Source organism: Guyanagaster necrorhizus, assembly GCF_019112545.1.
Source record: "Guyanagaster necrorhizus MCA 3950 unplaced genomic scaffold BT62scaffold_3, whole genome shotgun sequence".
Lineage (NCBI taxonomy): Eukaryota > Fungi > Basidiomycota > Agaricomycetes > Agaricales > Physalacriaceae > Guyanagaster > Guyanagaster necrorhizus.
In genome coordinates this window covers 1,271,407-1,299,245 of record NW_025064882.1, presented here as the reverse complement: position 1 = coordinate 1,299,245, position 27,839 = coordinate 1,271,407, and the positions used below count along the sequence as shown (strand labels likewise).

General features: G+C 48.2%; 7 protein-coding genes across 7 annotated transcripts; 4 read left to right on the top strand and 3 right to left on the bottom strand.

The window, feature by feature from the left end:
* Nucleotides 1-442: 442 nt before the first annotated feature.
* On the top strand, nt 443-2,275 carry BT62DRAFT_916332 (cytochrome P450; the record flags this gene model as incomplete). Its single annotated transcript, XM_043183982.1, has 11 exons — nt 443-737; nt 771-775; nt 912-1,045; nt 1,101-1,255; nt 1,298-1,407; nt 1,464-1,587; nt 1,644-1,759; nt 1,838-1,898; nt 1,951-2,007; nt 2,058-2,082; nt 2,143-2,275. 11 exons carry the CDS (start codon nt 443-445, stop codon nt 2,273-2,275), a joined length of 1,215 nt encoding a protein of 404 aa, XP_043044788.1.
* Nucleotides 2,276-3,316: 1,041 nt separating this feature from the next.
* BT62DRAFT_978115 (endo-1,4-beta xylanase) lies at nt 3,317-4,717 on the bottom strand (the record flags this gene model as incomplete). Its single annotated transcript, XM_043189322.1, has 7 exons — nt 3,317-3,397; nt 3,449-3,814; nt 3,865-4,004; nt 4,065-4,066; nt 4,116-4,333; nt 4,386-4,594; nt 4,636-4,717. The coding sequence occupies 7 exons, from the start codon at nt 4,715-4,717 to the stop codon at nt 3,317-3,319; spliced, it is 1,098 nt and encodes a 365-aa protein (XP_043044787.1).
* Nucleotides 4,718-6,260: 1,543 nt separating this feature from the next.
* On the top strand, nt 6,261-8,244 carry BT62DRAFT_1071863 (MFS general substrate transporter). The gene is made up of 14 exons (XM_043178810.1): nt 6,261-6,377; nt 6,433-6,460; nt 6,519-6,537; nt 6,598-6,646; nt 6,699-6,776; nt 6,830-6,914; nt 6,977-7,128; nt 7,188-7,434; nt 7,490-7,682; nt 7,732-7,789; nt 7,841-7,872; nt 7,924-7,941; nt 8,006-8,083; nt 8,138-8,244. The coding sequence occupies exons 1-14, from the start codon at nt 6,280-6,282 to the stop codon at nt 8,197-8,199; spliced, it is 1,197 nt and encodes a 398-aa protein (XP_043044786.1). The 5' UTR covers nt 6,261-6,279; the 3' UTR covers nt 8,200-8,244.
* Nucleotides 8,245-8,640: 396 nt separating this feature from the next.
* On the top strand, nt 8,641-9,296 carry BT62DRAFT_926947 (uncharacterized protein; the record flags this gene model as incomplete). Its single annotated transcript, XM_043185152.1, has 6 exons — nt 8,641-8,685; nt 8,833-8,944; nt 9,000-9,047; nt 9,068-9,127; nt 9,169-9,184; nt 9,242-9,296. Coding segments are annotated over 6 exons (336 nt in total), but the record flags the coding sequence as incomplete, so codon positions are not given.
* Nucleotides 9,297-10,443: 1,147 nt separating this feature from the next.
* BT62DRAFT_978114 (endo-1,4-beta xylanase) lies at nt 10,444-11,704 on the bottom strand (the record flags this gene model as incomplete). Its single annotated transcript, XM_043189321.1, has 6 exons — nt 10,444-10,518; nt 10,570-10,935; nt 10,986-11,125; nt 11,186-11,187; nt 11,237-11,454; nt 11,507-11,704. The coding sequence occupies 6 exons, from the start codon at nt 11,702-11,704 to the stop codon at nt 10,444-10,446; spliced, it is 999 nt and encodes a 332-aa protein (XP_043044784.1).
* Nucleotides 11,705-12,400: 696 nt separating this feature from the next.
* Nucleotides 12,401-14,371, top strand: BT62DRAFT_984462 (DEAD-domain-containing protein; the record flags this gene model as incomplete). Its single annotated transcript, XM_043189861.1, has 12 exons — nt 12,401-12,444; nt 12,498-12,539; nt 12,595-12,635; nt 12,693-12,766; nt 12,823-12,915; nt 12,963-13,065; nt 13,117-13,403; nt 13,455-13,704; nt 13,759-13,890; nt 13,944-14,097; nt 14,149-14,294; nt 14,348-14,371. Exons 1-12 carry the CDS (start codon nt 12,411-12,413, stop codon nt 14,369-14,371), a joined length of 1,380 nt encoding a protein of 459 aa, XP_043044783.1. The 5' UTR covers nt 12,401-12,410.
* Nucleotides 14,372-14,531: 160 nt separating this feature from the next.
* BT62DRAFT_984461 (uncharacterized protein) lies at nt 14,532-27,590 on the bottom strand. The gene is made up of 22 exons (XM_043189860.1): nt 27,448-27,590; nt 26,040-27,387; nt 25,685-25,988; nt 24,228-25,632; nt 23,273-24,175; nt 22,384-23,219; nt 21,468-22,332; nt 21,308-21,403; nt 21,053-21,254; nt 19,372-21,000; nt 18,258-19,314; nt 17,502-18,208; nt 16,945-17,455; nt 16,811-16,891; nt 16,546-16,756; nt 16,391-16,497; nt 15,924-16,338; nt 15,686-15,873; nt 15,548-15,635; nt 15,105-15,495; nt 14,746-15,053; nt 14,532-14,691 (listed from the first exon to the last, which is right to left on the bottom strand). Exons 1-22 carry the CDS (start codon nt 27,520-27,522, stop codon nt 14,653-14,655), a joined length of 11,766 nt encoding a protein of 3,921 aa, XP_043044782.1. The 5' UTR covers nt 27,523-27,590; the 3' UTR covers nt 14,532-14,652.
* Between the last annotated feature and the right edge of the window lie 249 nt (nt 27,591-27,839).

Here is a 27,839-nt window from a genome sequence, read left to right as displayed (position 1 = left end):
GAGTCTAGCTGATAACTTAACGTCACTCTTCACTCTCCCATCGCATTCAATAGTGGACGAACTTGTGGAAATGATACTCCAGTTTCCTTCAGCGTGCCCTGTGCCTACAATATTACAATCGGGGACACATATAAAAAACATGGCTGACATGGCCTACACTCTGGAATCCAAGAGGAGATGTAGTATCGCGACCAGTTCTTTCCATATCTATTCGACTTCCTGATCAGACCTCAACATCCTCATTTCTGTGAGTCGACGCTCCACCCGCACATGCTTATGTCAGTTCTTTGTCATCCTTATCTATCATATGCTCTTCCTTAGGCATATTTATGGAGAAGACAGTGAGCTTAGAGAGGAGATATGGATTCTACATAGGTGGCTTACGAAAAATCGCACCTTAAGATAGGCAAGTCAGCTGTGTTACCACGGTAATCCTTTCCCTATGAACTCGTCTCTCCTGCTTGCATCTGGTGTCCTATTGTTATATTGCTTGTTTTACCTCTCGCGTAAACGTCGATGTGTACCTCTCCCTCCCGGCCCCAAAGGACTCCCACTCATAGGAAACCTCTGGAATATATCTACAGAGTACCCGTGGATCACTTATGCTCGATGGGCTACCATCTACGGCGACGTCTTGTATCTAGATACTCCCGGAAATCCGACGGTTGTATTGAACTCCGCCCAAGCAGCAGCAGATCTATTCGAAAGGCGTTCCAGAAACTATTCCGATAGACCAGGTATGGGAGATAGATACTACCCATAACCTTCAGAACTGGTAAAGCCATGCAGATTTCACCATGATACATTTGTCGGGATGAGGACTCAACCTAGGTTTAATGAGATATTCTGACTGGTGAAGGTTCATGCATTCGCAATGTTATTTCTTGGATATTGACTGACTCCTTTCATAGGATACATCGGCGGATGTTTCACCAATATTTTCAACCCCGTGCAGTTCCGGCTTACTATTCCGTGGAAATGAGAGCAACATCTGTCTACAACAGTTGCATAAATCTCCCGATGCACTTGTTCGCCATGTTCGCCAGTAAGCTGGACTTATACCAACAATGTGTTCTTAGAAACTGGTGACCTTCTTCTAGCCATTCTGGCTCAATCATCATGAAAACTGTCTATGGATATGTTGGAAATCCAAATGGTAATCGATTTGTGGAGTTAGTGGATCGGAGCCTGGAAAGTATTCGCATCATTGGGAACGTGGGGAGCTTTCTCGTTGACTACATTCCTGATTTCCCACGTGAGTTTATCCATATTTCACTTATCAGGTTCACGTTAAAAGCTTATGAAGGATGGATTCTTGGTGCAAAGTTCGTGAGCCTCGCAGACGTGTGGAGAAAGGATGTCGAGGATATGAAAGAAGGTCCTTTTAAATATGCTTTAGAATCACTGGTACGTCATTCGCATCTGCTCATTCAATTTCGTTAACTCTATATTTCACACCCAAGGTTAATGGTCTCGCACCGTCTTCATTTGTCTCTGTAAATCTGAAAAAGATGAAAGAGACCGGCACGTCCGAGAATGTGACACAGCTTGAAATTATCCGGAATACAGCTGGGGTAGCCTTCGCCGGTAGGTACTATTTGGTTTTTCTTTTCGGACATCTGATCTTATATCTTGGTAAGCAGGCGTTGACACCGCATGTTTTCACCTTTGTGCCTCATTTACTGAAGTCTCTCTTATTGCTGAAAAGACCGTTTCCGTCGTCCTCTCCGCAATACTCGCATTTGTGCTTTACCCCGAGGTACAAGCCAAGGCTTAAGCCGAGCTGGACGTTGTGGTTGGTTACATTTGGCTTCTAACATTCGACGACCGTCCGCAGCTGCCCGACGTTGATGCCATCCTGTTGGAAGCGCTGCGATGGAATCCTGTTCTTCCAAGGGGTATATATTTTCAGATATACAAAGTCACTTTAGTTTATATCCTTCAGTCTAGGCATTGCCCATCGCAGCATTAAAGGGGATGTTTACAGAGGTCATTATATTCTTGCGGGTATGTTTCGACTGCGGTTTTCTTTTTCAGTGTCCTTATACTCCTTGTAGGTGCGACCGTTATCGGTAATGTTTGGTGTGTTTTTATTTGGTGCCAGGGTATAACATCCAAGGCTCAGATTGAAACTCGGTGTAGGACCATACCTCATGACGAAAGGGACTATCCTAACCCATTGGTCTTCAATCCCGACCGGTTCATGTCCGAGGACTGGAAAGAACCTCAGCCTGAACCAATAGCCGCGTTTGGATTCGGAAGACGATGCGTTTGAAATACTTCCATCTAGCCATCTAGCCTCTGTACCGATATTTCCTTAGTATATGTCCTGGCCGCTATTTCGCACTGAATACCGCGTGGATTGCCGTCTATTCTAGCTTTTATGCATAGTTTTCCCATGCCTTTCAAATGCGTGATTAAGGCGCGCTCTGTTCTGGCGGAAGCATTAATCTATGCAGATAGATTGGAGTAAATCTTTGCACCCTCCTAGGTAACTGCCGTCGCTTGTCCCGCTGTTTCCCGTTGTCAGACTTGATAATCGAGCTCCGAGTTGTGGCCTTCTTTTTACAGGAAAAGTCAATATGCGAAGGCGATTTGAAACCATGGGAAGAATTTCGAAGTCGGTTGACTTAGAAGGAGCGAGCGGCTCGTTGCTCTCAGAATAAAGTCCAAGCATTGAAGCAAGTACTGTACTCGAATGTTCATCGTGTGATATCCAATATTGTACGTGACTGTAGGGTAGAAACCGTAACGCGTAATGCTGGACTCGTTTCGTTGCTTACTTGGCCTTGCGCAACGCATAACGATGGCTTTGTTTCCAAGTTTTTCGTTACTGCCTAACCAAGTTCAGAAATTTTACCATAAAATGTCAATGCCACCTACTTTTGTTGCTTATATCAGAAACGGTAACGCGTAACTTCAGGTCCGTCTTCAAGTTTCTTTCCTTCCTGACAGTAACGCCCACTTCAGGGTTTCTTCCCCACATACAGTATATCATCTCCCCTTCTCTCACGCAGACAAGCATCAATGCAGTTTGGATGAATCCATTATCGAATGGCCTATGACGCATGAAACGCTTTGGGACCAGCCCTTCCGGGACCGTGACTTGGGACAAAATCCGGATCGAGAGGTTTTGAAGAGTTTCATGTAAGTGTTGTCGATCTAGCAGCGTAAATTAGTCGAAAAGAAGTTCCGTTATTAAAACATCGTTTGGGTTAGATTCTACAGGGAACGGAACATTCTGGAATTAGTGACCCTGAGACCATTTGACCATTTTCCGAACATCTCTTTCGTGACTCTAGTCATTCGACTTGATTCAACAGGACTCAAATCCTTGCACGATACCGTCATAAGCCGGCTTTGTGACCAAATTGGCGTCCCACGGACATGCGGCTCCCTGTAAAGAATATAAATAATTCCAATTGTAAAGGAAAGAACCACAACTTGCCTGTCCAGGGAATGTCGAAGGAATCCATGAATATTTATCAGTGTAATCCCAAACCGTCACGCCGATGCATCCCTCTACTTCTGTACATGTTGAGATGACTGTCTCATAATCCGCCTGTTGTTGAGCCAACAGGGCAGTGGTTGACGGAAGAGTCATCCGAATATCCAGCTCCGTAATAGCGATTTCCACGCCAAGGGCAGTGAACTGCTCAAAATTCTCTTTGAGAGTGCTGGGAACCTCTCCGACGATCAGGTGGCATTGGATGCCGATACCGTCAATAGGGACGCCTTGAGCCTTGAGGGATTTGACGAGGTTGACCATGGCGGTGGATTTAGCACCAGTGCCCTCGATGTTGTAGTCATTGATCTGTCGTGACGAAAGTCAGTTGACAAGGACTGAGGATCAATTGGACGCACGTAAAGTTTAGTCTTTGGGTCCGCCGCACGCGCAGCGTTCAGTGCGACAGGGACGAAAGACTCGCCCATGGTGTTGTAGAAAACATCCGAGCGCCAGGTCCCATCGTCGTTGAACGGCTCGTTGATGATGTCCCACGAATCTAGATTTCATCATTCATCAATAAAATCTTATTCTGAAGATCGAAAGTATGGATTCTTACATCTGAAAATGTTGATTAGTATCAATTACCAAAAAAAAAACAATGACGTACGTTTGTCCAGCATAATGTCCTACTACTGTACCGCAATGTGTCGCAACGATCTCCGTAAGCGTCGCGTTGTCAAACCCACCGGAGGATACCCAGCTCGGCAGCTGATTGTACCACACACAGTTGTGGCCACGGAGGAGTTGACCGTTGGAGGCTGCGAGGTCTGCAATAACATCGCCCGCCGCGAAAGTGAAAACCCCCCTTTCAGGCTCGGTCGCGTCCTGCGAAAGATGAATAAAAAACTGCAGAAGCGGAGAAAATTGTAGAACATACCCATTTCATACTATTTCCGGGGGTGATTTGCCCAAACATGCTTGACTGACTGAGAATAGCGACATATGGCTGGTCGGTGAGTTCTGGATTGTCAGTTGCAGAACCAAAGTAAAGCTTCCCAGCTGCACGAGCGGCGGAATGTAGCGGAGTCGTCGAAGTGGCAGTCGCTGCAGAAGCACTAGCAGCCGTCGTGGCAGCCGCTGTGCAAGCTGTCAGTTATACCTCGAACATACATCCAGACTGGATTCACCTTGACGAGGGTACGCCCTCGGTCCAGCTTGGACAGATGCCACGAGGACTAAGGTTGTAAGGAAAGCAAGGTGACTACACATTGGTTACTGGTGAGGGTGAGTTCGCACATTCGCCATACCAAGCTTATATATACAACGAAGATCCCGCGTCAAGTAGGGAAATAATGTCGGATGTATATCGCTTGAATTCAAACGAACGTATGATATGCATCAGAATCGCATCTGGTGTCGAGTTACATGACCTCCAGTGATGGTGCATTTATAGCACTCTGGGAAATTTGATGCAGAGTTGGTAGGCTCGAACGAAGACGTGGCCGTCTGGGGCTGCAGAATAGCAACGTTGATTCAAGTTGGCTGATAGGAAGAGCCGAGGCTTAATGATGAAGGATGAGTTTCGAAATGACAGGCAAAAACTCGGAAAGGTAACGGAGCGAAAGCATACTTGAAGAAGGATCATATGATCATTTTGTGAATACGCATACGGTCTATCATCGGTACGTGCAGCTACCGCAACAACCGGTATGGTAAAATGAAAGTCGTGGCAGGACGTCAGGCCCTGTAAAATTCTTAAAAATAATTCGTCTATATTTGGCTTCTGGTCATTTTTCCTGGTGAGGCTGGTCAGCGTGCTGTAATGAATGAAAAATACGATTCTTAATGGTATGTCAAAGTTGTGACAAACCAAAAGTGCTGCGGAGCACGATACTCCAGTCAAGCTACTATTATTTGCCAAGTCCCTGTGTTATCTACCACCTGTCCGAGACGTCCGAGTTACCCGCTACGCTCAGTGCTATGGATACATTGTAGATGCAATTTTCTTCATGGCATGTTCATTCTTGGTCACGAACCTCGTGATATGTACAACAGAAAGAACGGCCTGGCAACATGAGTTTCAATGCTTATAAACTTATGCATCAGCTCAAAATATGATGCTGATTGAAATGGTGAGTCCCAAGAGCACTTTTCTGACCATTTTGACTTCAAAGTCCACAAAATCGATGTCGGGACTACTATTTTTTTGGTCTCCGGACATCTATCATCTCTCGGACTCGAAGTCTTTCTATTCTTTCTGTTCCTTTTAGAGCGTGCGACACCCAGCGAAATGGACGGAAAGCCTGAAGAATTCTTCGACTCTGAGTTGAGGCTCATGAATAGCCTCTGGTTATCGTATGGACCATATTGTATTGTTCTTATCTTTTGGTGATTCATTTATGTTAGACTCGAACCTCTCCCCACTCGAGCAGGCGGATGGTTGATCGACTGCCGCAGTATCATCAACCGAAGTGGGGACTGGCTCGAGACTACATTTTTGTTTCAATCCCATGCGAAAATCAGCCCTCAGCCCTCAGATGTGTAACCAGCAGGCTTCCATTTTACGGTTCCCACTATAGGACCCTGCCAGCACTCATCATCTTTTCGGTTATCACTCAAGGGGGCTCGAATATTTTATTTTATTACACAAGGTCAATTATTACCATGATACTACGAACATTCCCGAACCTTTGGACTATTCCCTGCCTTTCTTCCAGACATATCAGTCCGTGTCTGTTGTGATATCGATTTCTACTACTCTCGAGCAAGAACACGACTCTACGGCTACAATCCTAGCTATCTGTTGAGACAGCAAAGCCTCTCCGGATGGAATGGCAGCTTCTAAGGAAGAAATTGCGGCATCACCTGCAATAAACGCTCACGAAATCCCCGATGGCGGATTGAGGGCATGGATGACGGTTATTGGCGCGTATGCCAACCTATCCCCAGGAGGCCTTGTTCAAAAATGCTCATCCTTCTGGTAGGTTTCTCGTCGTCTTTGTGTTCTTCAGGGTCTGTTTTATGCATGTTGCTTGGTGTTTATTAAAGCTCAACAACAAATATACGGCAGCTGCGTCAATTGCTACGGTGTATGCGAAGGTAGATTATTTGGAGACCTCTAATCTGAGTTGACACTCTACGACCCCCAGATTACTACGTCCGTGAATTTTTAAGCGACCACTCGTCTTCAAGGATTAAGTAAGATGTTTTCTGACCATTCCCTACTCTTCGCTTCTCTGACATATCGAAGCTGGATAGGTAGTGTTCAAATCTTGGGTTTGGGGTCCTTGGGCATATATTCAGGCTTTGCCATGGACCGGGAACACTTGTGAGTCTAATATTCCTCGATGATCCTGTGCTCTCTTTAAGTCTTGATAATAGCCGGTCTGTCATGCTGGCGAGTTCGACCTTGCTCGTGTTTTCTCTCTTCATGACGTCCCTCACTGAAGAGCAGAAATTCTGGCAGGTAAGTCTTTGATTGACTCGAAGGACCTTCTAAGCCTGACATCGACATTCGTGTGGCCTCAGATCTTTCTTGCGCAAGGCATTGGGATAGGCATAGCCGTCGGCATCGTCTATGTTCCCGTGCTTGGCGTCGTTTCACATCATTTCAAGAGATGTCGGTCCCTTGTCATAGGCATTGTTGAATCTGGATCTCCGTTGGCGGTCTCGTCCACCCGGTCATTTTGAGCCAATTCCTTCTTGGACCTATCGGTTTCCGTTGGGGTGTGCGGATCAGTGCGTTCTTTAATCTCGGGTTGTTGATACTGGCAAACGTACCGATGACGACCCGTCTGCCACCACGCCTTGGAGGCACAAGCTTTGCTGAGCAGCTGGCTTACTGGAAACGCTTCTTCACTGGCAAAGCATATCTGGTGGCCATTGCGGGAAACTTTATTCTGTTCTTAGGAGTCTATTTCCCTACTTTTTACCTCCAGCTGAACGCCACTGAACATGGCGTAAACGAAAATCTAGCTTTCCATACGGTAGGCTGTCACTTTATTGATCCTGTCATTTTCAACTTGTTACCTGTCCCTACAGATCGCGGTCTTGAATGGCGCAGGGGCATTTGGACGGGTCATGCCAACAATTGTTGTAGATCGTATCGGCGTTTTCAACTCGATTGTCCCATGTGCCATTGCATGTGGGGTGCTTGTTTTTGTTTGGGTCGCCATTACAAGTCCAGCTTCGGTAATGGTTTTTGCCGTCCTCTATGGGTTCTTCTCTGGTGCAGGCGAGCCAATTTATTCCTTCAAGGTGACTGCTGTCAAACAGCATGACAGTGATTTCTCTCCTTGGCCCGATGATTACATACCTAACAAAAAATGTCTCCGAAGTTGGGTGGGCATATCTGTTTTCCCTTACGAGTATATCTTCACCTCGTATTCATAGAGCACGACTCGGGGTGTATATTGGTATTGCAGGTGAGCATCGTTTTACTTGAACATCGAGATAAATTCACGTTGGTTATCTAGCTGTCGGAGGCATGATTGGTATAAATATTGTAACGATGTTCGAAGTTAACGATCACTAAATTATGCATTTCCGTGTTCCTAGGACCTCCCATTAGCGGTGCCCTAATCACTAGTACATATAACGGGCAGACAGTGGCTACGGCCTGTGATATTCAGTGGAGTGAACTTGCTTTCTCTCCCAGCAGGCCTGACTTCTGATGGCTCCCATTTCTAGATATGTTGCGTCGTCAGCGGTTTGACTCTCGTGCTCGCTCAAGTCCTTCCACCACGGAGTAGAAATTGATGGTGGCGTCTAGAATTAAAATTTGATGTCCTCATAATAATAATAGAAGATGAAATTGGAAAGCTCGATACAGTACTCACCAGACACCGTCTGTCACAATCAATACATGACTTCTTCATGAATCATCAATGAAGTTCATTTCCATGATTAGGGAGGGATTGGTCCACTGGTCCAGGCGCTTCCGGTACATGATTTTGATGTACTGGCCATTGGGAGATATTTACGCTACTGCAATGGAAAGAAGGATCAGACTTGGTAATTCACCAGGCTCTAGGGATCTCGTTCCTAGTTGAACCCCGTTCGAGGATTTCAAAGTCTTTGCCCTGGGGATCGCATCTAAGTTCCATTGTGAAATATATAAAGGGCTCGATGAATCGGCCTTCATTCTCTATCTGAACAAGTCAGAACTCCAAAGCACCTCCCTTCTCCGAGTTATAACGCCAATCATCGAACTCATTACGAACGTCAAGGCGAGTTCCGTTCGTATTTCGATTACTCATGCTCAGGCTGATCCATTTATCGATTTCCAATGGCCCGGATGCTAAAGCATTCACAACTGCCTCATCCTAGGTCTCATTAACCTAGTCATTCTTTGAATTTTATTCTCTGACTTATCTCTCCCTCAGAAAAGCACTGAGATCCTCGGCACAACAAAATACGTCATCATGACATATAGATACCACGAAAGTATGATCTTTGGCGTCACGTACAACCCAGCCTTTACTATGAATGTGGTACGTACAATACCGTTTCTAGGTCATCCAGATGACAGGCTAATACAATAGCACACCAGCTCACGGTATTGGCATCCCAACGGAGAAAAAAGCTGGTTTTAGCCAAGGTTTCTTTGAGTTCTTCGAGAAAGGCTTGGAATTCTGAATGATGTAGATTTTCATCGGAAAGTTGTACTGAAAGTCCATGGTACTGATGCTGGGAAATCTTCGGCGTTTTCAACGACCCAGGATCGGACTGTCTTGAGTATGCTTTTTTGGATTCGTATGGGATACATCGAAGATTGATTTTCGGGGTTTTCAGGTACAAGGGAACCACGTTCAATGTCATCTTGGCGTCTATGCCTTCGCGGGACTGAATAGGATGCAATCAGAGCAGAACACTTGGATCGAGTTGAGCCTATGGCATCTCCTTCGAATCTGTATCTTTTGGTAAAATACAGAAATGTGTATGTCAGTGTTATCTCGGGAACATAAATATCAGTCCGCATGGTCGAATCAGCCCCTACTTTGATTATTGCTCCATATTATCTCCCACCGTCTGATGGCGCTCGCTTCTACAAGAATATCAATGATAGAACGGACCATAATTATGTTTAACACAACGTTACCGCTGGAATTGAAAACATTCGTGGCAAAGAGCATCAGTATCTTCTCGACAAGGTGGGATTCCAACATTTTCGACACGCCTCCAAGCGTACCGCTTTCAGCAGTGGCGATGACATTATCCGAGAATACTATCCCGAGAGCGAGAAACACTATAAGAAACTCACGAATGCAACAGAAGTCTTTATATTTGATTATAGCGCGTTCTTCGCCGTTGCGCGTCAATTGAAGTTGTCAAGCGCCGGTTTCAGATACTCAACCTGTGGTGTCAAATCGAGAATCCAGCATTTGATCCTCCACTAGGATTCGTTGATTGCAGCACAGTCGACGGGAAGGGACTTGTTCCCGACGACGCTCAAGTTTCCCGAAGGAGCTAGGACGACTTATGCAGTGAAGTGGAATGCGAGGGTTGAATGGGTCTAATTGAGAGGAATGTCTCCCGAGGAAATGGTGCCATTCAAGTGGTGAGGTGCTTTACTGTCGGTGCTCTACTGGATCGGTTCATTTTTGAGTATAGCTTCGACTCGACCAAGGACTTACATTCAACACGCACAGTGCGTTTCTGGATCCTAATACGCCAGAGGGCTCTCCTCGGAGCTCTAAGCTTTGGCCTTTTATGGTGAATAATGAGGGTGAAATAATGGTTAGAACGCATACTTACTAGGAACTGCTTTTCCTTTTTACAGGAGAAAGCATGTAAAGGAGAAGATTTATGAATACTAAAAACCACGAGCAGAGCTTTCAGGCTTAGAAGGGACCGGCGACCCAATTTTGCCGATTCAACGCTCAAGTATGAGTACTCTGTGCTGTCGAAACAACATCAACTTAGTATATCCTTTCAAATTCTCTCACGAAGACAAGCATCATTCACTGAGGAGTTAACAGCCTTTACGAACCCAGCTATAAAAATCCTTGCACGATTCCATCATAAGCCGGCTTTTTGATCAAATTGGTGTCCCACGGACATGCGGCTCCCTGTAAAGAATATAAATAATTCCAATTGTAAAGGAAAGAACCACAACTTGCCTGTCCAGGGAATGCCGAAGGAATCCATGAATATTTATCAGTGTAATCCCAAACCGTCACGCCGATGCATCTCTCTACTGCCGTACATGTTGAGATGACTGTCTCATAGTCTGCCTTTTGTTGAGCCAACAGGGCAGTGGTTGACGGAAGAGTCATCCGAATATCCAGCTCCGTAATAGCGATTTCCACGCCAAGGGCAGTGAACTGCTCAAAATTCTCTTTGAGAGTGCTGGGAACCTCTCCGACGATCAGGTGGCATTGGATGCCGATACCGTCAATAGGGACGCCTTGAGCCTTGAGGGATTTGACGAGGTTGACCATGGCGGTGGATTTAGCACCAGTGCCCTCGATGTTGTAGTCATTGATCTGTCGTGACGAAAGTCAGTTGACAAGGACTGAGGATCAATTGGACGCACGTAAAGTTTAGTCTTTGGGTCCGCCGCACGCGCAGCGTTCAGTGCGACAGGGACGAAAGACTCGCCCATGGTGTTGTAGAAAACATCCGAGCGCCAGGTCCCATCGTCGTTGAACGGCTCGTTGATGATGTCCCACGAATCTAGATTTCATCATTCATCAATAAAATCTTATTCTGAAGATCGAAAGTATGGATTCTTACATCTGAAAATGTTGATTAGTATCAATTACCAAAAAAAAAACAATGACGTACGTTTGTCCAGCATAATGTCCTACTACTGTACCGCAATGTGTCGCAACGATCTCCGTAAGCGTCGCGTTGTCAAACCCACCGGAGGATACCCAGCTCGGCAACTGATTGTACCACACACAGTTGTGGCCACGGAGGAGTTGACCGTTGGAGGCTGCGAGGTCTGCAATAACATCGCCCGCCGCGAAAGTGAAAACCCCCCTTTCAGGCTCGGTCGCGTCCTGCGAAAGATGAATAAAAAACTGCAGAAGCGGAGAAAATTGTAGAACATACCCATTTCATACTATTTTCAGGAGTGATTTGTCCAAACATGCTTGACTGACTGAGAATAGCGACATATGGCTGGTCGGTGAGTTCTGGATTGTCAGTTGCAGAACCAAAGTAAAGCTTCCCAGCTGCACGAGCGGCGGAATCGAGCGGGATCGTCGAAGTGGCAGTCGCTGTGCAAGCTGTCAGTTCCGCCTCCAACATACATCCAGACTAGATTCACCTTGACGAGGGTACGCCCTCGGTCCAGCTTGGACAGATGCTACGAGGACCAAGGTTGTAAGGAAAGTAAGGTTTCTCCACATTGGTTGCTGGTGGGAGTGAGTTTGCGTCAAGCGGGGAAACAATGTCCGATATATATCGTTTGAATTAATACTCAAACGAATGTATGAGAATATTAGTCGCATCTGGTGTCGAGTTACATGACCTCCGCGGCACATGTATAGGATCCTGGGAAATTCCATGCAGAGTTCAAGTTGGTAGATTTGGATGAAGACATGGCCGTCTGGCGCTTCAGGATAACAATGTTGACTCGAGCTAGCTGATGAGCAAAGCCGAGGCTTAATGATGAAGAATAAGTACTGAGTGTCGAAACGACGGGCAAAAATTGGAAAGGTAACTGAGGGAGAGCATACTTGAAGGAGGATCATATGAATACGGTTTATCGTCACATGCAGCTACCGCAAGGACCGGGGTGGTAAAGGAAAGCCGTGTCAGGACACGGCGTGAAACAAAGATGCTGTAAAATCATTAAAAATATTCCGTCTATATTTGTATCTTCATTCACCTGTTTTTATAATCGCAGCAATTCGTTCAGAAAGCCTCGGACTCAGTGTCACACCGCCATCCGGACCGGGACCCGTGTCAGTCATTGTTGCACGTGATATCATCTCTCTTTCTACTGACTACGATGCAGAAAGACGCCGATGGATTCATTACTGGAGGTACGAGAATACAGTCTTTTGTTTCCCAGGATTTCCCTCACTTTGTATCCCAGTACCAGAGGCCGGACCAGCAGAAGAAGCCGCCTCACCCAAAGGTGATCAATATCGAGTCAAGCACAAATTTCTCGGAAATGCTAATATCAGTACCAGGCGCTAACAGCGACCTCATAAACTCGACATTTGAGGTTACCGTACGCCTTTGTCATGTTTGCGTACGATTTGTCGTAGTGATCATCTCTTTCCCCTAGGTCACCCTTGCCGACCAGCAAGGAGACCCAAATTCGCCCCTCTACAGTGCGAAGACCTTTGAAGAACTTGGACTGTAAGTGAGCCTTGAAGTATGTAATGAATCTTTATCGTTACCTGCGTCCGTGCTAGCCACCGGGATCTCCTCAAGGGTCTCTTCCAAATGGGATTCAGCAAACCATCAAAAATCCAAGAACGCGCTCTACCGCTCCTGCTATCCAACCCGTGAGCCCCATTTACTACGTATCATATTCGTAGCCCAACAGTCGTAGACCGACCAATATGATCGGCCAATCACAGTCTGGGACAGGCAAAACAGCTGCATTCGTCCTCACCATGCTTTCACGCGTCGACTTCTCCAAAAACCAAACCCAAGTAATGCTCGGTTCCCTATTTTATCCTCCCTCTCACCAATAATCACACCAGGCCCTGTGTCTAGCGCCATCTCGCGAGTTGGCGCGTCAAATCATGTCTGTCATTCTTGTCATGGGTAAATTCACCGCCATCCAGACCGAATATGCCATCAAAGACCATCTACCAAGGGGTGCAACACGTGTCACCGCACACATCGTCGTTGGCACCGCTGGGACGATGATTGAATTGATCCGGAAGAAGGTCATCGATGTGTCGGGTATCAAGGTCTTTGTTTTGGATGAGGCCGATAACATGTTGGATCAGGATGGTCTAGGGGATCAGACACTACGAGTGAAAAAGTGCGTCCTCTGTCATTTCTCATAGTCCGACTGTGTTTAGATTGCGTTCAGCATGCTTCCCCGGAGTCCAACAAATCCAATTCAAATCATCCTTTTCTCAGCAACCTTCCCTGATCACGTCCGTAACTTTGCGTCCAAGTTCGCTCCCAACGCAAACAAGATTGAGCTACGGAAAGAAGAGCTCAATGTAGACAACATCAAGCAATTCTATATGGACTGTCGGGACGAAGAGCACAAATATGATATTCTCGTTAGTCTGTACTCCTTATTGACAGTGGGCCAAAGTATTATCTTCTGTCAAGTGCGTACCGTATCGTAGGATGTCGACAAAACTATTTATTGACCTCTTTTACAGCACCGGCATACGGCAGATCGGATATCAAAGCGGATGACCGCGGAGGGACACAAGGTTGCGTCTCTACATGGTGCTAAGGATGCCGGGGAACGTGACGCAATTATCGATGGATTCCGTGATGGCAAAGACAAGGCGCGTCCTCTTTTTCTTTCCATTACCTACTCTAACCTCTAGTGTTGATGTAGGTCTTGATTACGACCAATGTCATCGCCCGAGGCATCGATATATTGCAGGTGAACATGGTCGTTAACTACGACCTGCCTCTCATGGCCGACCGGGGGTCAAACAAGACACAGGGTGATCTGAGTCCCGATATTGAGACGTATATTCATCGAATCGGTGAATCTGACAATTCGGCACCTCTTGACGAGCCACTGACTTTATACTTAGGTCGAACTGGCCGATTTGGACGCAAGGGTGTCTCCATCAACTTTGTCCACGATAAAAAGACATGGAACCAGATGGAGACAATTGAAAAAGCTATTGGGAAGAAGATTACGAGGATTGAAACAAACGATCTTGAGGTCATGGAGGAGGTAAGAGATACCTTATTGTTTGCATTGCGTTTCTGATGAGATGTCTCTCCCAGAATATGAAAAAGGCTCTGAAGTAGTAGTAGATGACGACCCTTATATTACTGTACTGTACATGTACTTCGTACTTACACTTCTGTTCTTCATGCATCTAAAGAATCTTGAACATCATTATTATTGCGTGCCGAACTTCAGTCTTCTCAAACATCAACTCACGCAGAGGAGATGAAAATGTCTATTCCTGATTCGTATACATGCAGAGTAAGTAAATTGACTGTAAGCTTGAAGAAAGTGATTATATATGCGGTACAGAGAGAAGTGATGCGTGACAAAAATAAATTCTGCAGAAAAAACCCTGAATTCACGACCTTAACGCCTGAGCGAAGGCAATAGCGACAGTCTGGAAGGATATAGGGTAAATAGATGCATCTCGACCATGAACAAGATCGCCTACCTCTGAATGGCTCAAAGAGATCAGAATATTTTTGACACCCCTCTCGGCGGCCTGGGCCTTGGCATCACCATATAGCGAGACAACCGGCACACCCGTAGCCTTGTCGTTAATGATCTCGATGTCCTTCATTGCCGCAGCAGCACCCTTTGACTGCACACCCAATGACTTGAACACGGCCTCCTTGCCTACCCAGCGCGCAGCAAAAGAAGATGACGGAGATGGTTGAGCATTGCAGTACGCGATCTCAGCGTCGGTAAAATTGCGGGAGACGAAGGTGGCATTGTGTGAGGGGACGGATGAGATAAGTTCTATACGATCATCAGTAAGCAAAATGCATACACATGGACTTCTATACATGCCTTGATCGACACCGATACCAGCAAAGTCACCCTGAGCTGGTTTTGCTGATAAAAGCTGAGTAACCGCTTTGAGGTTGGAGTCATCGATAGGAGCCTGCGTTGGTTGCTTCGCAGCGAAGGAGTAGGAGCCAGTTTGGGGATCTGCTGATGACCGAGCCAACGAATTGGTGAGGACTTTGTCCTCGAGCTCAACAGTGTAAGGTGGCTTCTCCTTGATCTTAACGAGGTTGTTCTTGATCATCATCTCGCTCATGACTTTATACGTCTCGAGTTGTCTGACGCTGTTACGTTTTCTGTAAGCTGCATAGTATGCAGGGTCAAGAGCTCCAAAGAGGTAACGGGGGTGGACGATAAGAGCAGTTCCACCAACTTGACCGAAACCGAATGAGGACTAAACATTTGTATGAGGACCAGCCGCACGGGTAAAAGTAACGACACCGTACCATTACTCCAGCGCGCACTCCATCGGTTTGAATCGACTTCGACGGGAACATGAGGAAGGTCCGATGCATGAAGTGGGAATCAATGTTGCTATGAAATAATATGAGCACACATTGACCTGAAAGACATTATATACGTACTCGCTATTCCTGTTACCTGGGACGATGCCGGTGTTGACAGTGTCGAGAACACCAGACATCTGCCAAGCGGCGGCGCCGCCTTTGGCGTGACCAAGAAGACTCTTCTGTGCCATGATGGGAACGGCGTTTCCCGCAGTACGACCGAGGCTCTGGAATACCGTGTTCCAAATATGAGTCTCGTTCTCTTCCTGTAACATCCGTGAGAAGCACTCATGTTGATAGAAAGAAAAAAACATACGTTCGCTTTCGTACTAGTGCCATGGATAGACAAGACGCCAACATCATCGGCAGTCAAGCCCCAAACGGCCAATGCACGGCGGAGGGGTGCGATGCTTGGATCATTGCCTTCCAGCATACCATACATGCCAAGGGCATCAGATTCTTGTCGAGAAGCCTCCTTCTCCATGTTCGACACGCGTGCCGCAATATATTCATCGTCGAGGGGTTGACTTTGGACCTTGGACGATTCGATCTCTTCTCGCAGCTGTTCCTGTTCGTTGGCAAGCCATTGCGAAATTTGTGAGCGGCGGAATGTAAGTTGACGACGGCGATAGTTGACGTCAAGCAAAGGCAAAGGATGGTTGGATGGGACTTCCTTTGCTATGGTGAGCACGCCACGGCCTGGAGCAGGAACTGATCGTCCGGCCTTGTCGCTGGATCAAAGATTAAACGAGGACACCTTTGATTCAAGAGATGAGAACATACGTTGAAGTCGAGGTGAAGGCGACAATTCCGCGGATGGGACAACCCAGTTCAAGAGCGGTCTTGGCACTCATGACGATGTGAACGCCGGTACCTTGTGCTTCCATGAACTATAGCGGCAATGAGTTGAGAAAAAAGTGTGAATAGAAAAAACCTACGCCAGCGCGGGTGCTTGTTGCCGGGCGGGACATCTCCGTCGGCTCGCGACCCATGGCAAATTCGGCGTCAGCATTACTCGTCGCCTTCATGTTCGCAAACTCATAGGATCCCTCTTCACTAATGTCATCGTAGCCGCCAGCAATCATGACCTTGGCTTTTCCAGACAAGATGGTATCACGAGCAATTTCCATGGACTGCAGAGCCGTAGCGCTGATTGTGAATAAGAATCAATTATCAGATGGCGGACACACGTATCATACGTACCAAGCACCAACGGGAATTTTGACCGGACCGCTGGACGATACAAGAAGCAAATTGATCCAACCCGCGGCAGTATTGATGAATCTGAACTATCCGTCAGGACACTATTTCAGGTCTTTCAAGACGAGACGACATACGTTTCCTGAAGAATGTCATTCTGGACTTCCTTCTCGTCGCGACGATCCTTGAACATCTTGCACATAGAATCTTGACCACCCAAACCCGCACCAAAGCAAGTACCGACATCTGAGGGGTGCATGTGCTTGTAAAGCTCGTATGGATCAATGATACCAGACATATTGAACGCTTCGGCGGCACAGACCAATGCCCAAAGCGTAGTACGGTCTACCTGAGCAATGATGTCTTCTGGGATGCCGAAACGGCCAGCATGCCAACCAGTCGGAACCTGACCAGCAACAGTTCGGCTGAAGGTGAAAGCCTTGGGAACGAAGACACATGCGCCCTTCTTGAGCTTGAAGAACCACTGTCCTGATTCGCCGGCCCAAATATCGCACTTATCGCCGTGTTGCAACTTGAACTTCATAGCTTCTGCTTCCGTTACTTCGAGCGCCTCAAGATCATGAATAAGCTCGACTTCTTGGTTGAAGACTTTCTTCTTCGGATCGTAGCCGCGGAAGAGCTCAGGTTCTACAAAGACATTAGATCTAGCATAATGAATAAGTGAGGCACATACCAATCAGACGAACACCGCCATGAGCAAGAATATCCTTCTCGTAGCGAGCCTTGATGTCTTTGTCATCAATTGGATCGCCGGTTTTGCTATCCACCCAGCCAACATAGAGGGATCCATCCTTCAAGCGACCATCGAAATGTCTTATGTAGCCCATCATCCACGCCATCTCAATGGCACCTTCAATGGTAAATTCGCCCCTTGCTTCCATCTCCCAGCGAGTCCGTGCACTACCCCAAGGTCCAACCTCAGCCGAACCTGTAATGACAATGACCTTGTCGAGATCAATTATGCCACGAAGTTTCGAAACGTCACCAAGATTCTCCACTGACTCAAGAGCGGGGAAGTCGAAACTAAAGTTTGCTCGAGGAAGTACATCAACAGTTTGAATGAGACGCTCTGCTTCTGCACCATTGATGACTTTATAATCGGCGGCGTTGTCGCGAGCAATAGCCCGACGAAGATCACTCTTCTTATTGAGGTTGGCACGAATACGTCCAGTGATTTCGGCAAGATCGGGAAGGCGGTCCATACCACCATTCAAATCCGCCCAAATAGGCTCGACCTGAGTGATGCTGAACAATAGAGGATGCATGAGGCCGAGGATGTTGAACGCCATCTCCTTCGCTGAGAATGTGCGAACACCATATGATTCCAACTCATGAGCAACGATGTTCGTTGGCCCCATGAGGCCGGTCCCCCGGGTCCATCTAGAAAGTAAATTTAGGAATGTCAACGTCGCTGGCAGAGGAAACTTACCCAATGACAGCGCCTGCAAGGCACAAATATTCGCCCCAGCTTTCTGACGCCCAACGTTGGAACAAAGTCTCCAAAGAAATCTTGGATTCAGAGTAGAGACCGTCATTACCGAAGAGTCCATGGTTGGGCGACAGAGGGAGGATAACTTGGGTCGGACGAGTAACGAAGCGACGGCTGGCTTTCTTGTTCTTGACAGCACCCATGATTCGAAGGAGATTCGTTAACATGATGCGATGAGCTAGTTCCGACTTGTCATCTAAGCCGTCGATTTCTCGGCCGTTCTCCGGGATACCTGCGAAGGGCAAAATGAAATCAAGATCGAGACCGAGATTAGCGTAGATGTAGTCGACGAGCGCTTCCACATCCTGTTTTGAGCCCTGATTAAATGGAACGACAGTGAGGGCAGACCCACGACTACCGCACGAGTGGAAGATTGATTGGTAGTACTCGACGGTAGCACGGTTGTATCGAGAAGTGGTGATAACCACATGTGCGCCACCTGCTAGAAGACCTTTGACTACCTCCACGCCGATAGAACCTTTGCCAACACCAGTGAGCAGAGCATTTTTGTCTTTAAACGTCGTCCCGGCAGTGGCAATCTCATGCAAGATGTCGAGATAAACACTCGTGAGGTTGCTGCTGTACTCCCAGGTTGTACCCACTTTACGCTTGAGATGAAGTAAAGGCACTTTGTCAGCGGACACAGATGAGATGCCGGACACTTGAGGGCGGATGAACTGAGACGAAGCGCGGCGACTTCGAACGCGGGAAGGGCGGGGATCCGGACCTTTGCGCAGAGAGCGAACTACACCCTCGTAGAGGGCCTTGATGTGATTCTTCTGTTCCTCGCTGATCTCTGGTTGCGATTTCACGATGGTCCAAAGCTTCAAAACGTCATCTTGAACCTTTTGGATATTGACAGCACCAGAGACGGTGTCGCCGCTCGCCATTTCTTCGACGTAAGCTTCGAGTTTGCGGACGTTCTCCCGAACCACTTCGGAGTAAACAATGTCACCCTTTGAGTTGACCTCAGTGTGAGGTGCAGTGGGGAACGTAACTATAGTAAATATTCAATGACATAAGAAAATAAAAAAGTGCGAGGGGTATAACCTACCATCCTTGTAGACCGGTGGCTGTGACAAGAATTCACGGACATTCTCGATGAGCTGCTGGCCAAACTCTTTGGCCAACTTGTAGGTTTCACCCTTGCTTGGATCGCATCGGTTGATGTTGTACTGCAGGAATGCAAGCAAGTCGGGATCAGCACGGTTCAAAATGGCGATGCAACTCGCTGTGATCTCGCGATCGACAGTGGTGAGTCGGCCAAATATTATGTCATAGTACATGAGAAGAGCATCTTGACGCGCCCAGTTCCAGGAAGAATCAAAGTGACGGGCTTTGATGGGGTCGAAGACAGGCTGAATTCCGTCGATGTAGGTGTCACCATGCTCCTTAGCGATGCTATCTAACCTCGCTTGCAGCTCCTCCGAATGGGCCTTCTCCTTGTCGAACGCAATCTCACCGGCACGAGAGTCGCGTTTGAGATACCGCATATAAAGCTCGATATGCTGTGCAGCAAACTGCTCCTGGTCTGCCTGGAATTTGACGAACTCTTCGCTGTTGATTGTGGGGCCACCATCACCACCACCACCACCTCCTCCAGCACTTGGAGCGGATAGACTAATACCTGACCTTTGGGCATATACGGCGACCACACCGTCCAACCAGATCTTCGCCTCTGGTTCCGAAGCCAACCGCTTCGGCGGTTCCATCGTAGTCGCTAACAACAAAACACCATCTGAACGAGATGGGCCCAGTCCCCATGACTTCGAAAGATGTGCCTTCACAGCAGAAGAATTGAATCCACCCGGCATTTTGCCACCAATCATCCGAGATACCAAACCAGAAGTGTATTTGCCCAACGCTCCTCCAAAGCCGGACGAAAGGGCGGAGCCAAGCTCTTCCAAAGGAAGTTCTTCTCCCTTTTCCGGCGCCGACGAAAACTCTAGTTGCAAATCACCCAAGATCTCATTTTGAAGCGTCGACTTGCCACCCACGAGGTCCTTGATAGACTTTGAAAGGGGAACCTCGCTCACTGCCTTCTTGAGTTTCTGGGCGACAATAACATGGAGGATATCGAGAGCCTTGATAGGCGCATCTTCGACAGCAACAGCAGGTCTGCTGGAAGCCGCAATGGGGGGAGGAGCGGCCACGGAAGTAGGGATTACAGGGGCAGACGAGACGACCGGCGCTGACTCCGTTACGACCTCCTCTTCAACCTCGTCTTCGAAGTTGTAGTATATGTCCTTCTGGTTCTTGGATATACAGAAGATGGAACGCGTGTGGGAGACAGCATCATCGGACGCTTCATACTTCGCCTTAAAGGTACGGGTGGCCATGCCGGTGAGGGTGGGGGAAGGACCCAACTCGATGAAACGCTCGAACGAGTAGTCAACGAAGAGACGATCCTGGATTTCGATCCAGCGGACAGGGGACGCGAATTGGTACGCCAACAATTCGACCATGAGAACGTACGCCAATTTTGACCGCTGCTCCGAGCCTCCCCAGTTCTCCTGGTCCCAATTCCTCAGAACTTTATCCAGGACGGGAGATGTGGTTTGATCGTAAATGATCTGTGCGTAGTCCTTCGAAACTTCGAACGGCTTTGCAATAAGGTTGGGAATGTAGCGACCAACCAACCAGTCAGGATTGACATGCAAGGGATTGATCTTCCTCGACAAGTCTAAGAATGACTTGTCAGCATCAATTTACTAAGGCCATATAAGTATACTCACATGCACGGAAAGGCATCACACCCGCCCAAAGATAACGTGAATGGAAAGGAACATCAATACCTGGGAGCGGAATAGTGGCGAAGCCACGCTCAAGCGTAATGTATCCCTGGGTCTTTTCCTGCTCTAGCGCTTTTTCGTAGGACGATTTGATGATTTCACCGAGCATTTCTTTGACTTGGTCCTCAGAAAATTTCTCCGCCAACTATACCACATCAGGACTCAGGTTGTGAATAGCGAGCAACGAAAAACACGTACCTGTTGCACGTCAATTTTTTTAACCTTGAGATAGTTCAGAACATTGGTCATCGTTTGCAATGTGACTAATTCTCCAGCGCAAACATATTGTTGCCCCTACGATGAAAGACACATCAGAATAGTTGTAGAAAGCACGGAGACAGCGGAGTTTAGCACTAACCTCTACATTGTAGTTGACAATCTGCAAAAGCAATCCCGTAATTTTAGAGATGCTGTCAACAACCTCACGCAAGGCAGTGTCATTGAAGGTCTTAGAGATGCGGCTAGGGTTGACGGCACACATAGCGTAGTTCGATCGGTTCAAGGCATCACGTTCCACGGCGCGCTGCATGGTGATTCCACGGTAGAAAACAACATCTACCAGGGATGATACAGGGAATATGTCGGCGATGGCCGCAAGAGCAGCATATTCACCTAAGGAATGGCCAGCGAAAGGACAGTCGCGTTGAATATATCCCTTCCCACGCAAGTCCTCGAACGCAGCCTTCTCCGTCACAACAAGGGCGATCTGAGCAAATTGAGTAGCATAGAGAAGCCCAGTTGGATGGTTGAAGGTGTACTTGGGCGTACGAACATCGATATCAGCGAAAAGAGGGAGTGTCTTGATGGTCCCGTCTTTGCCAATGGTATCGTATGTCATATCCATGTATCGCTGTCGGATGGCCTGGCCTTTGATACCACCAAAGTGAATGGTCTTCTGCATAGGGTTTTCCTTGACGATCTCGATGATAGAGAACCCATAAACAGCACTGAGATGGGCATCAGCAGCATCCCAGACAGCCTTTGCAGCGGCGGAGGTGTTGTACAAGTCCATGCCCATGCCCGGTTCCTGAGATCCTTGGCCAGTGAAGACATAAACGGTACGAGGCTGGGACACATCAGCTGTACCGTCAAGCACCTTGTCTCCCTGCGAGTTGAAAGTTTCCACTTTCACGACCATGTTGCCGTCACGCATGCCAATGTGGCGAAGCTTAACGCTGAGCTCATCACCAGGCAAAACCATACCGACAAAAGAGACGTGGTACCTGTACATGACCTGTTAGACGAGGAACGAAGTAGGATGCAAGGAAACTCACGAATTAACACGCTCAGGATGACCCTGAGCCGCGACGCTTTCAACATAACGGCGGGTCGCCGCACTACTCCACAAACCATGGGTAATCGTAGCGGGCAACGAAGCATAGCAAGAGAAATAAGGATTAACATGAATTGGGTTGAAATCTCCGGAAATCATAGAATAAGGTTCGTTCGTCAGAGGCGCATTGAAAGTTGTATCTCCCTCGGTCATTGTGTATCCATCGTTCGGGAGAGTGTATAAGAGTTCGTCAGCTTTGCCGTGACGTTGTACATAGGCGAGAACGGGATTTCCGTGACAATTCTCCTGTTGGAAATCAATAGACCCTACTTTGATCATCTGCTTGAGATGGTTGCGAATGAAAATATCTCCGGAGACGGTAAGTTCACAGAACAACGTCCTGTCTTTGAACAGGACGTGAGAGTGAAGGCGGAAAATGAGGGAGGTTCCGGGCTGGAGGGGCCTAGTCTCGTCGTCCCACTCAAACCATTCTTTCGACTGAAGAACCCCCACTTCGGCATCAGAAGTAATCTCGACGACGTAGTCCGGCTCTTCGGAGGTATCGAAGGTGTTCTCATAATCAGAGAACCGGCCACGGTAGAGGAAAGCAGAGACGACTTCGACAACGGGTGTGGCATCTCGTTGGACGGTACCCTTGACCTTGACAATCTTGCCCTCGCTCGAGTTGGTAACGGAAACAATCTGAGCAGTTGCCTTACAAATGTCGCCCACCGTGAGAGATCGAGCTCCATGAACCATGCGGAAACCGTTCGACAGATGGACAAGCTTCAGAAGATCGCCATCGATCGAAGCCGGGAAAATTGATTTCATGATGGCCTAAAAACATTGGTTAATAAGGGAAAGCCTGCATTGAAAGAATGAAAGCTGACCTGCCACCCCGTGACAATGGCGAAATCCATGGGCGCCGTTATGGTGTTCTTGCGAGCGGTCTTGAAAGACTCGGCCTGGTTCCCGACAACGGCACAAAATTGCTCGACAGCTGCAGCCTCGATGACCACCTCTGGACCAGTGAACGTGTCGCCGACGTCGAGCTCAGGTAACGAGCTATCATCACCAAACCATAGCTTCCAGTAGAACTCCTTGATGCGAGTGTTCCTTCCATTTGCGATTTCATGAATGGGTGCATAGCCCATCGACGGAATATACTGGAACTGCAAAGAGAGAGGTACCGGGGAATTCTGGCGATCTTCGAACAACGTGACATTGATGAGTTTGGACGCTTGATTGAACTGGATCTCTACGGCCTTGAACTCTGGCTTGTGCTCACCAAAGGAGCGAGCAGCGCCGTAGATGGAAACGGACGATGAAGATACAACGACCTTCTGGTTGACTCGTGGAATGAGAAGACGACGCATGGGGTTGTCGATGTACTCAGATCCCTGAACTATGGTTGGAGATGTCACTAGGGCTCTCAGCCAACTAAGACGAGGACCGGCGAGAGTCTCGAACCATACTGTGGCGGGAGGCAAACTGGAACCAAATTCATAGACACGAGACCCAAGTGCATCCGAGATCTTGACCTTCGGGCAGGCAAGGGCTGCTGAAGGACGGGCTGCGAGGTAATCAACGACAGGAACTTTGGTGAGGTCACCGCCATATCGGGATTCAAGGACGCGTTGAATCAGGGACGAGTTGATGTTGCCGAGCATATCCTTGATGGGTTCATCCTTGACCTTTGAATGCTTGACAGCCACAGGACCCTGCAAGATACACACGCGCTGAGGATCTTGATCAAAAACGGCCTCAATATCTTCGGCAGCCCACAGTGAATCCTGTGACGGGGTTTGTTAGAAAGGTAAAATGGACTACAAGACAGGGACATACCTTCTTGAACCAGACCTCGAACGAAGCATCAAGAACAGGAATGAAAGGAACGGGTTTCTGTCCGCGTCTCTGGGAGATGGCAAGGAAGAATGCCGAATCTTCAGACGCCAACAACTGCGTCGTACCACCAACGTAAGTCTCAAAGAACGACTTGATGAAAGGCAAAGGATCATCCAAAGAAGAGTATGATTGCAATACTGATGGCTTGTTAGATTCGCCATTAACTCCAGCAAAACGCTCCTCGACGCGTCGCAGCCAATCACCAGTGAGGTTCCTCAAGGATGGGTCGACCCAACGCGACTGATGGGAGACAAACATAAGGCGAACCATACGCAGAGATACTTCCTCGTAGGTCATATCGCCAAGTGCACGGGCGACTGATCCATCCTTCTTCCATCCAAACCAAGGCTTGCTGAAGTCCTTGTTCAGCTTGGCGATGACCTCGTCATGGCGTTCAATCAGCCAAGCTGCACGCTTCTCCTTTGGCAAGCCGAATACGGTATCATCGAACTCCCTCCACAACTTGACGGCTCTCGTGGCGACTTTGTGAATGGGTTCACCTAGCTCTGAACGGACTGTGAGAATGCCACCAGTGGGCTTGTCGTAGGTGCCTTCCCACGCATCACCATCGATGCCAGGTGCAGCAACGATGAGATCCTTGACCGATGGACTTGTGTGAGCCTCCTTAGCCACCATGACACGACTAGCAAACAAACATCCATCGAAGGGCATCGGCTGCATACCAAAGCGCTCCGCAGACCACTGGCCGGTTAGGTAGGGCCAAACATCGTCAGCCGCTCCGAAGCCAGAACCAGCGACAAGGCTGATGTTGCGGTGTTGACGAATAGCGCGATAGGTCGCGAGAATGGGTTGATGGAAGTCCTCATAGGAATGATGACCTCCTGCACGACCTCCGGTCCATTGCAGGATGATGGGGAAGTCAGGATTGGCGGCGGCGATGTTAATAACTTGTCGTATACCATCGACAGAACCTGGTTTGAAGGAAACGTGTTTGATACCAGCACTTCTAAGGCCATCGATGATATCAACAGCTTTCTCGGTGGTGGGGATACCAGCAGCGACACAGAATCCTTCAATAGGAAGACCCTCCTTTCGCATCTCCTGCCAGAGAGGGAGTTGGAAGGTGAACTGTGCAGGATTGATATACAACGCATTCAAGGTCAGGCCGACACCGTTAGGAATCTTAGTTCGAATCTCCGCAACTTTTGCACGAAGAGCAGCAGCATTATAGTGAGCGCCACCAGCCAGTTCGATGTGGTATCCGGCATCAAGAACGGCACTGACGAAACCAGCCTTCACGGTCGTTGGCGTCATGCCAGCAACCATGATGGGAGGCTTACCGAGAAGACGTGAAAATGGCGTGTCAAGATGTACAATACCGTCACTAGATATGACCATGAGAAAGGATACGTCTATATACGCGGACCCATACACACCTTGACTTCACCAATGCAGGAGCCCAATCCTTGGCCCACCAGTCCTCGTACTTGACTTGAACAGAATTGTAAAGCTCTGCATCGCCCTTGGCGCGATCACCGACAACAACGACGCGAACACCACGTCCATCGAGATCACGTGCAGTAAGAGGACCAATCCCGCTGACACCACCAGGGCCAAAGTCGATGGCATGGGTTGCAGTCTCGGGAAAATCAACAGCCTTCGTCCAGTGAATAGGTGCGGTGAAAATTTGGTCACAGAGAGACCGTGTCAAAGATGTCTTCAGACTGCGCAGATCAGATCCTGGGTAACCGCATCAGACATCATTCAAAGAAACGACACAGATGAACGCACCATCTTCCGTGTTATAGACAGGGACCTTGAGATCCTCTACAGTCCACAACTCCTCTCCAGCCAAATCGTCGACGAGAACCTTCTCTGTCGCCCCCTTCAAATAATCGCTGTGGTAAGGGACCCCAACTGCCAAGAACCTGATATTGAAAGCAGGCTTGCGCTTGGAGAAAGGAACTTTGCTCTGATCTGCACCAGAAGGCGCGCGTATCTTTCTCAGATTGGTGACGAGGCCGTATAGGGACCGGGCAGGGCCAGTCACAACAAACGCGCGAGGACCATTATGTAGGGAAACGAAAAGCTTGGAGTTATCGGCAAGATGGGAGTTAGTTTTCTTGATGTGAGGCTCGAGGTCCTTCAAGGCAAGACCAGTGATAGATAACATGGGACTAGGAGTTCCCTCACCACCTTCGATCGAATCATTGACGATTCTGGGCTCGACAGAGACAACAGGGAACGCCTGATGACCCCGAAGACCAGAGAAGAAGAGCCATTTGAGGGCTTTCTTGGAATTCTCGAGGAAAGACTCGAGAGTTGTGGAAGCGGCAACGACAACGCCAGAAACGATACCCTGGGAATGGCCAGTCGCGCCCGAAATATGCTTGAGGTACTCGCCCGGGGTCATACCAACCACATTGCATGCAACAAGATACTGCACGAGCTGGGTCAACCCAATTAGGGGGAAAGAGATAGGAATCGACGCGAGATAGCCGGTCGGTGGGCGGGATGAAGAGTTGGAGAGCCATGACGCGACGTCAAGCCCGTAGGCGTAGAGTGCAGTAGATGCTTGTGAAAGAGCAAGAGGCTGGAGAACGGTCTGTGAAACCGCTTTGATGAAGGCCTCAACGAAGGGGCGGTAGGTGTCGAAGAGACCTTGAAGCTCGTCGAAATAAACCTCGTTTGTGCCTTGACCACCGAACAAGGCGTAGATGGAGGCTTTGCCGTCAGCTGCGGCTTTCAAGAGCGCGGAGGGTGGCCCTGCAGGGACGCCAGCAATGTTGCGGGTGCGAAGAGCAGCAAGTGCTTTGTAGTAGGAAGTGAGGACAACTTTGCGAACCTCGATATCGTACGCAGACGCGAGAGAATGAATGTCGTGGACTGCGAGGTACGTGTATGTGAAGAATTTGAAAACATTGAGCAGCAAAAGGGTGCGTGCTTCGGTATCTTGGTCAAGATGCTCTGCAATATACCCTAGGAAGCGGGCGGTAAGCTCCACGGTGGCTTCCGGCAAATTTTCGAGCTGGGCTGTCGTGTCGACAGTGTCTACAAGGGATTGCTCGTGGGTGAACTCATCTCTAAGGACCTCTGCGCAGATCCATTCATCGTGACAAGTGCTGACTGGGATTGAAACCTAGAAAATGAGGGAAGAGGTATCAAGAGGAGACATATCTGCAAAGAACATGGAACGCACTCTAATCTGTCCAAGGGATATAATGACAGGACGGGTGGTGATAGACACAGCACAGTCATTTGCTGTCTTCGCCATCGTCGTGGTATTGGACAAAGCCCTCTATAGACGAATGAGAAGAAGGAAGAGACTCTATTTAAGACAACCCACGACCCCAATCCCCCAAGGCTATACCCCAAAAACTTGCCAAAACTTTTTTAATTTTTTCTCCAAATTGGGGACCCCATTACCCTTTATAGATATGGACCCTGACCGCATCGATCCATGTACTTATTACAATGCAGCTGAGGCAACGTTAAATCTTCAACGTCGAGTAGATTGCGACGAATGACGAATCATTATTCTTGTCATCCTAACGGCCATACGCAACATCAAGGGGTAATATAAAACGTATA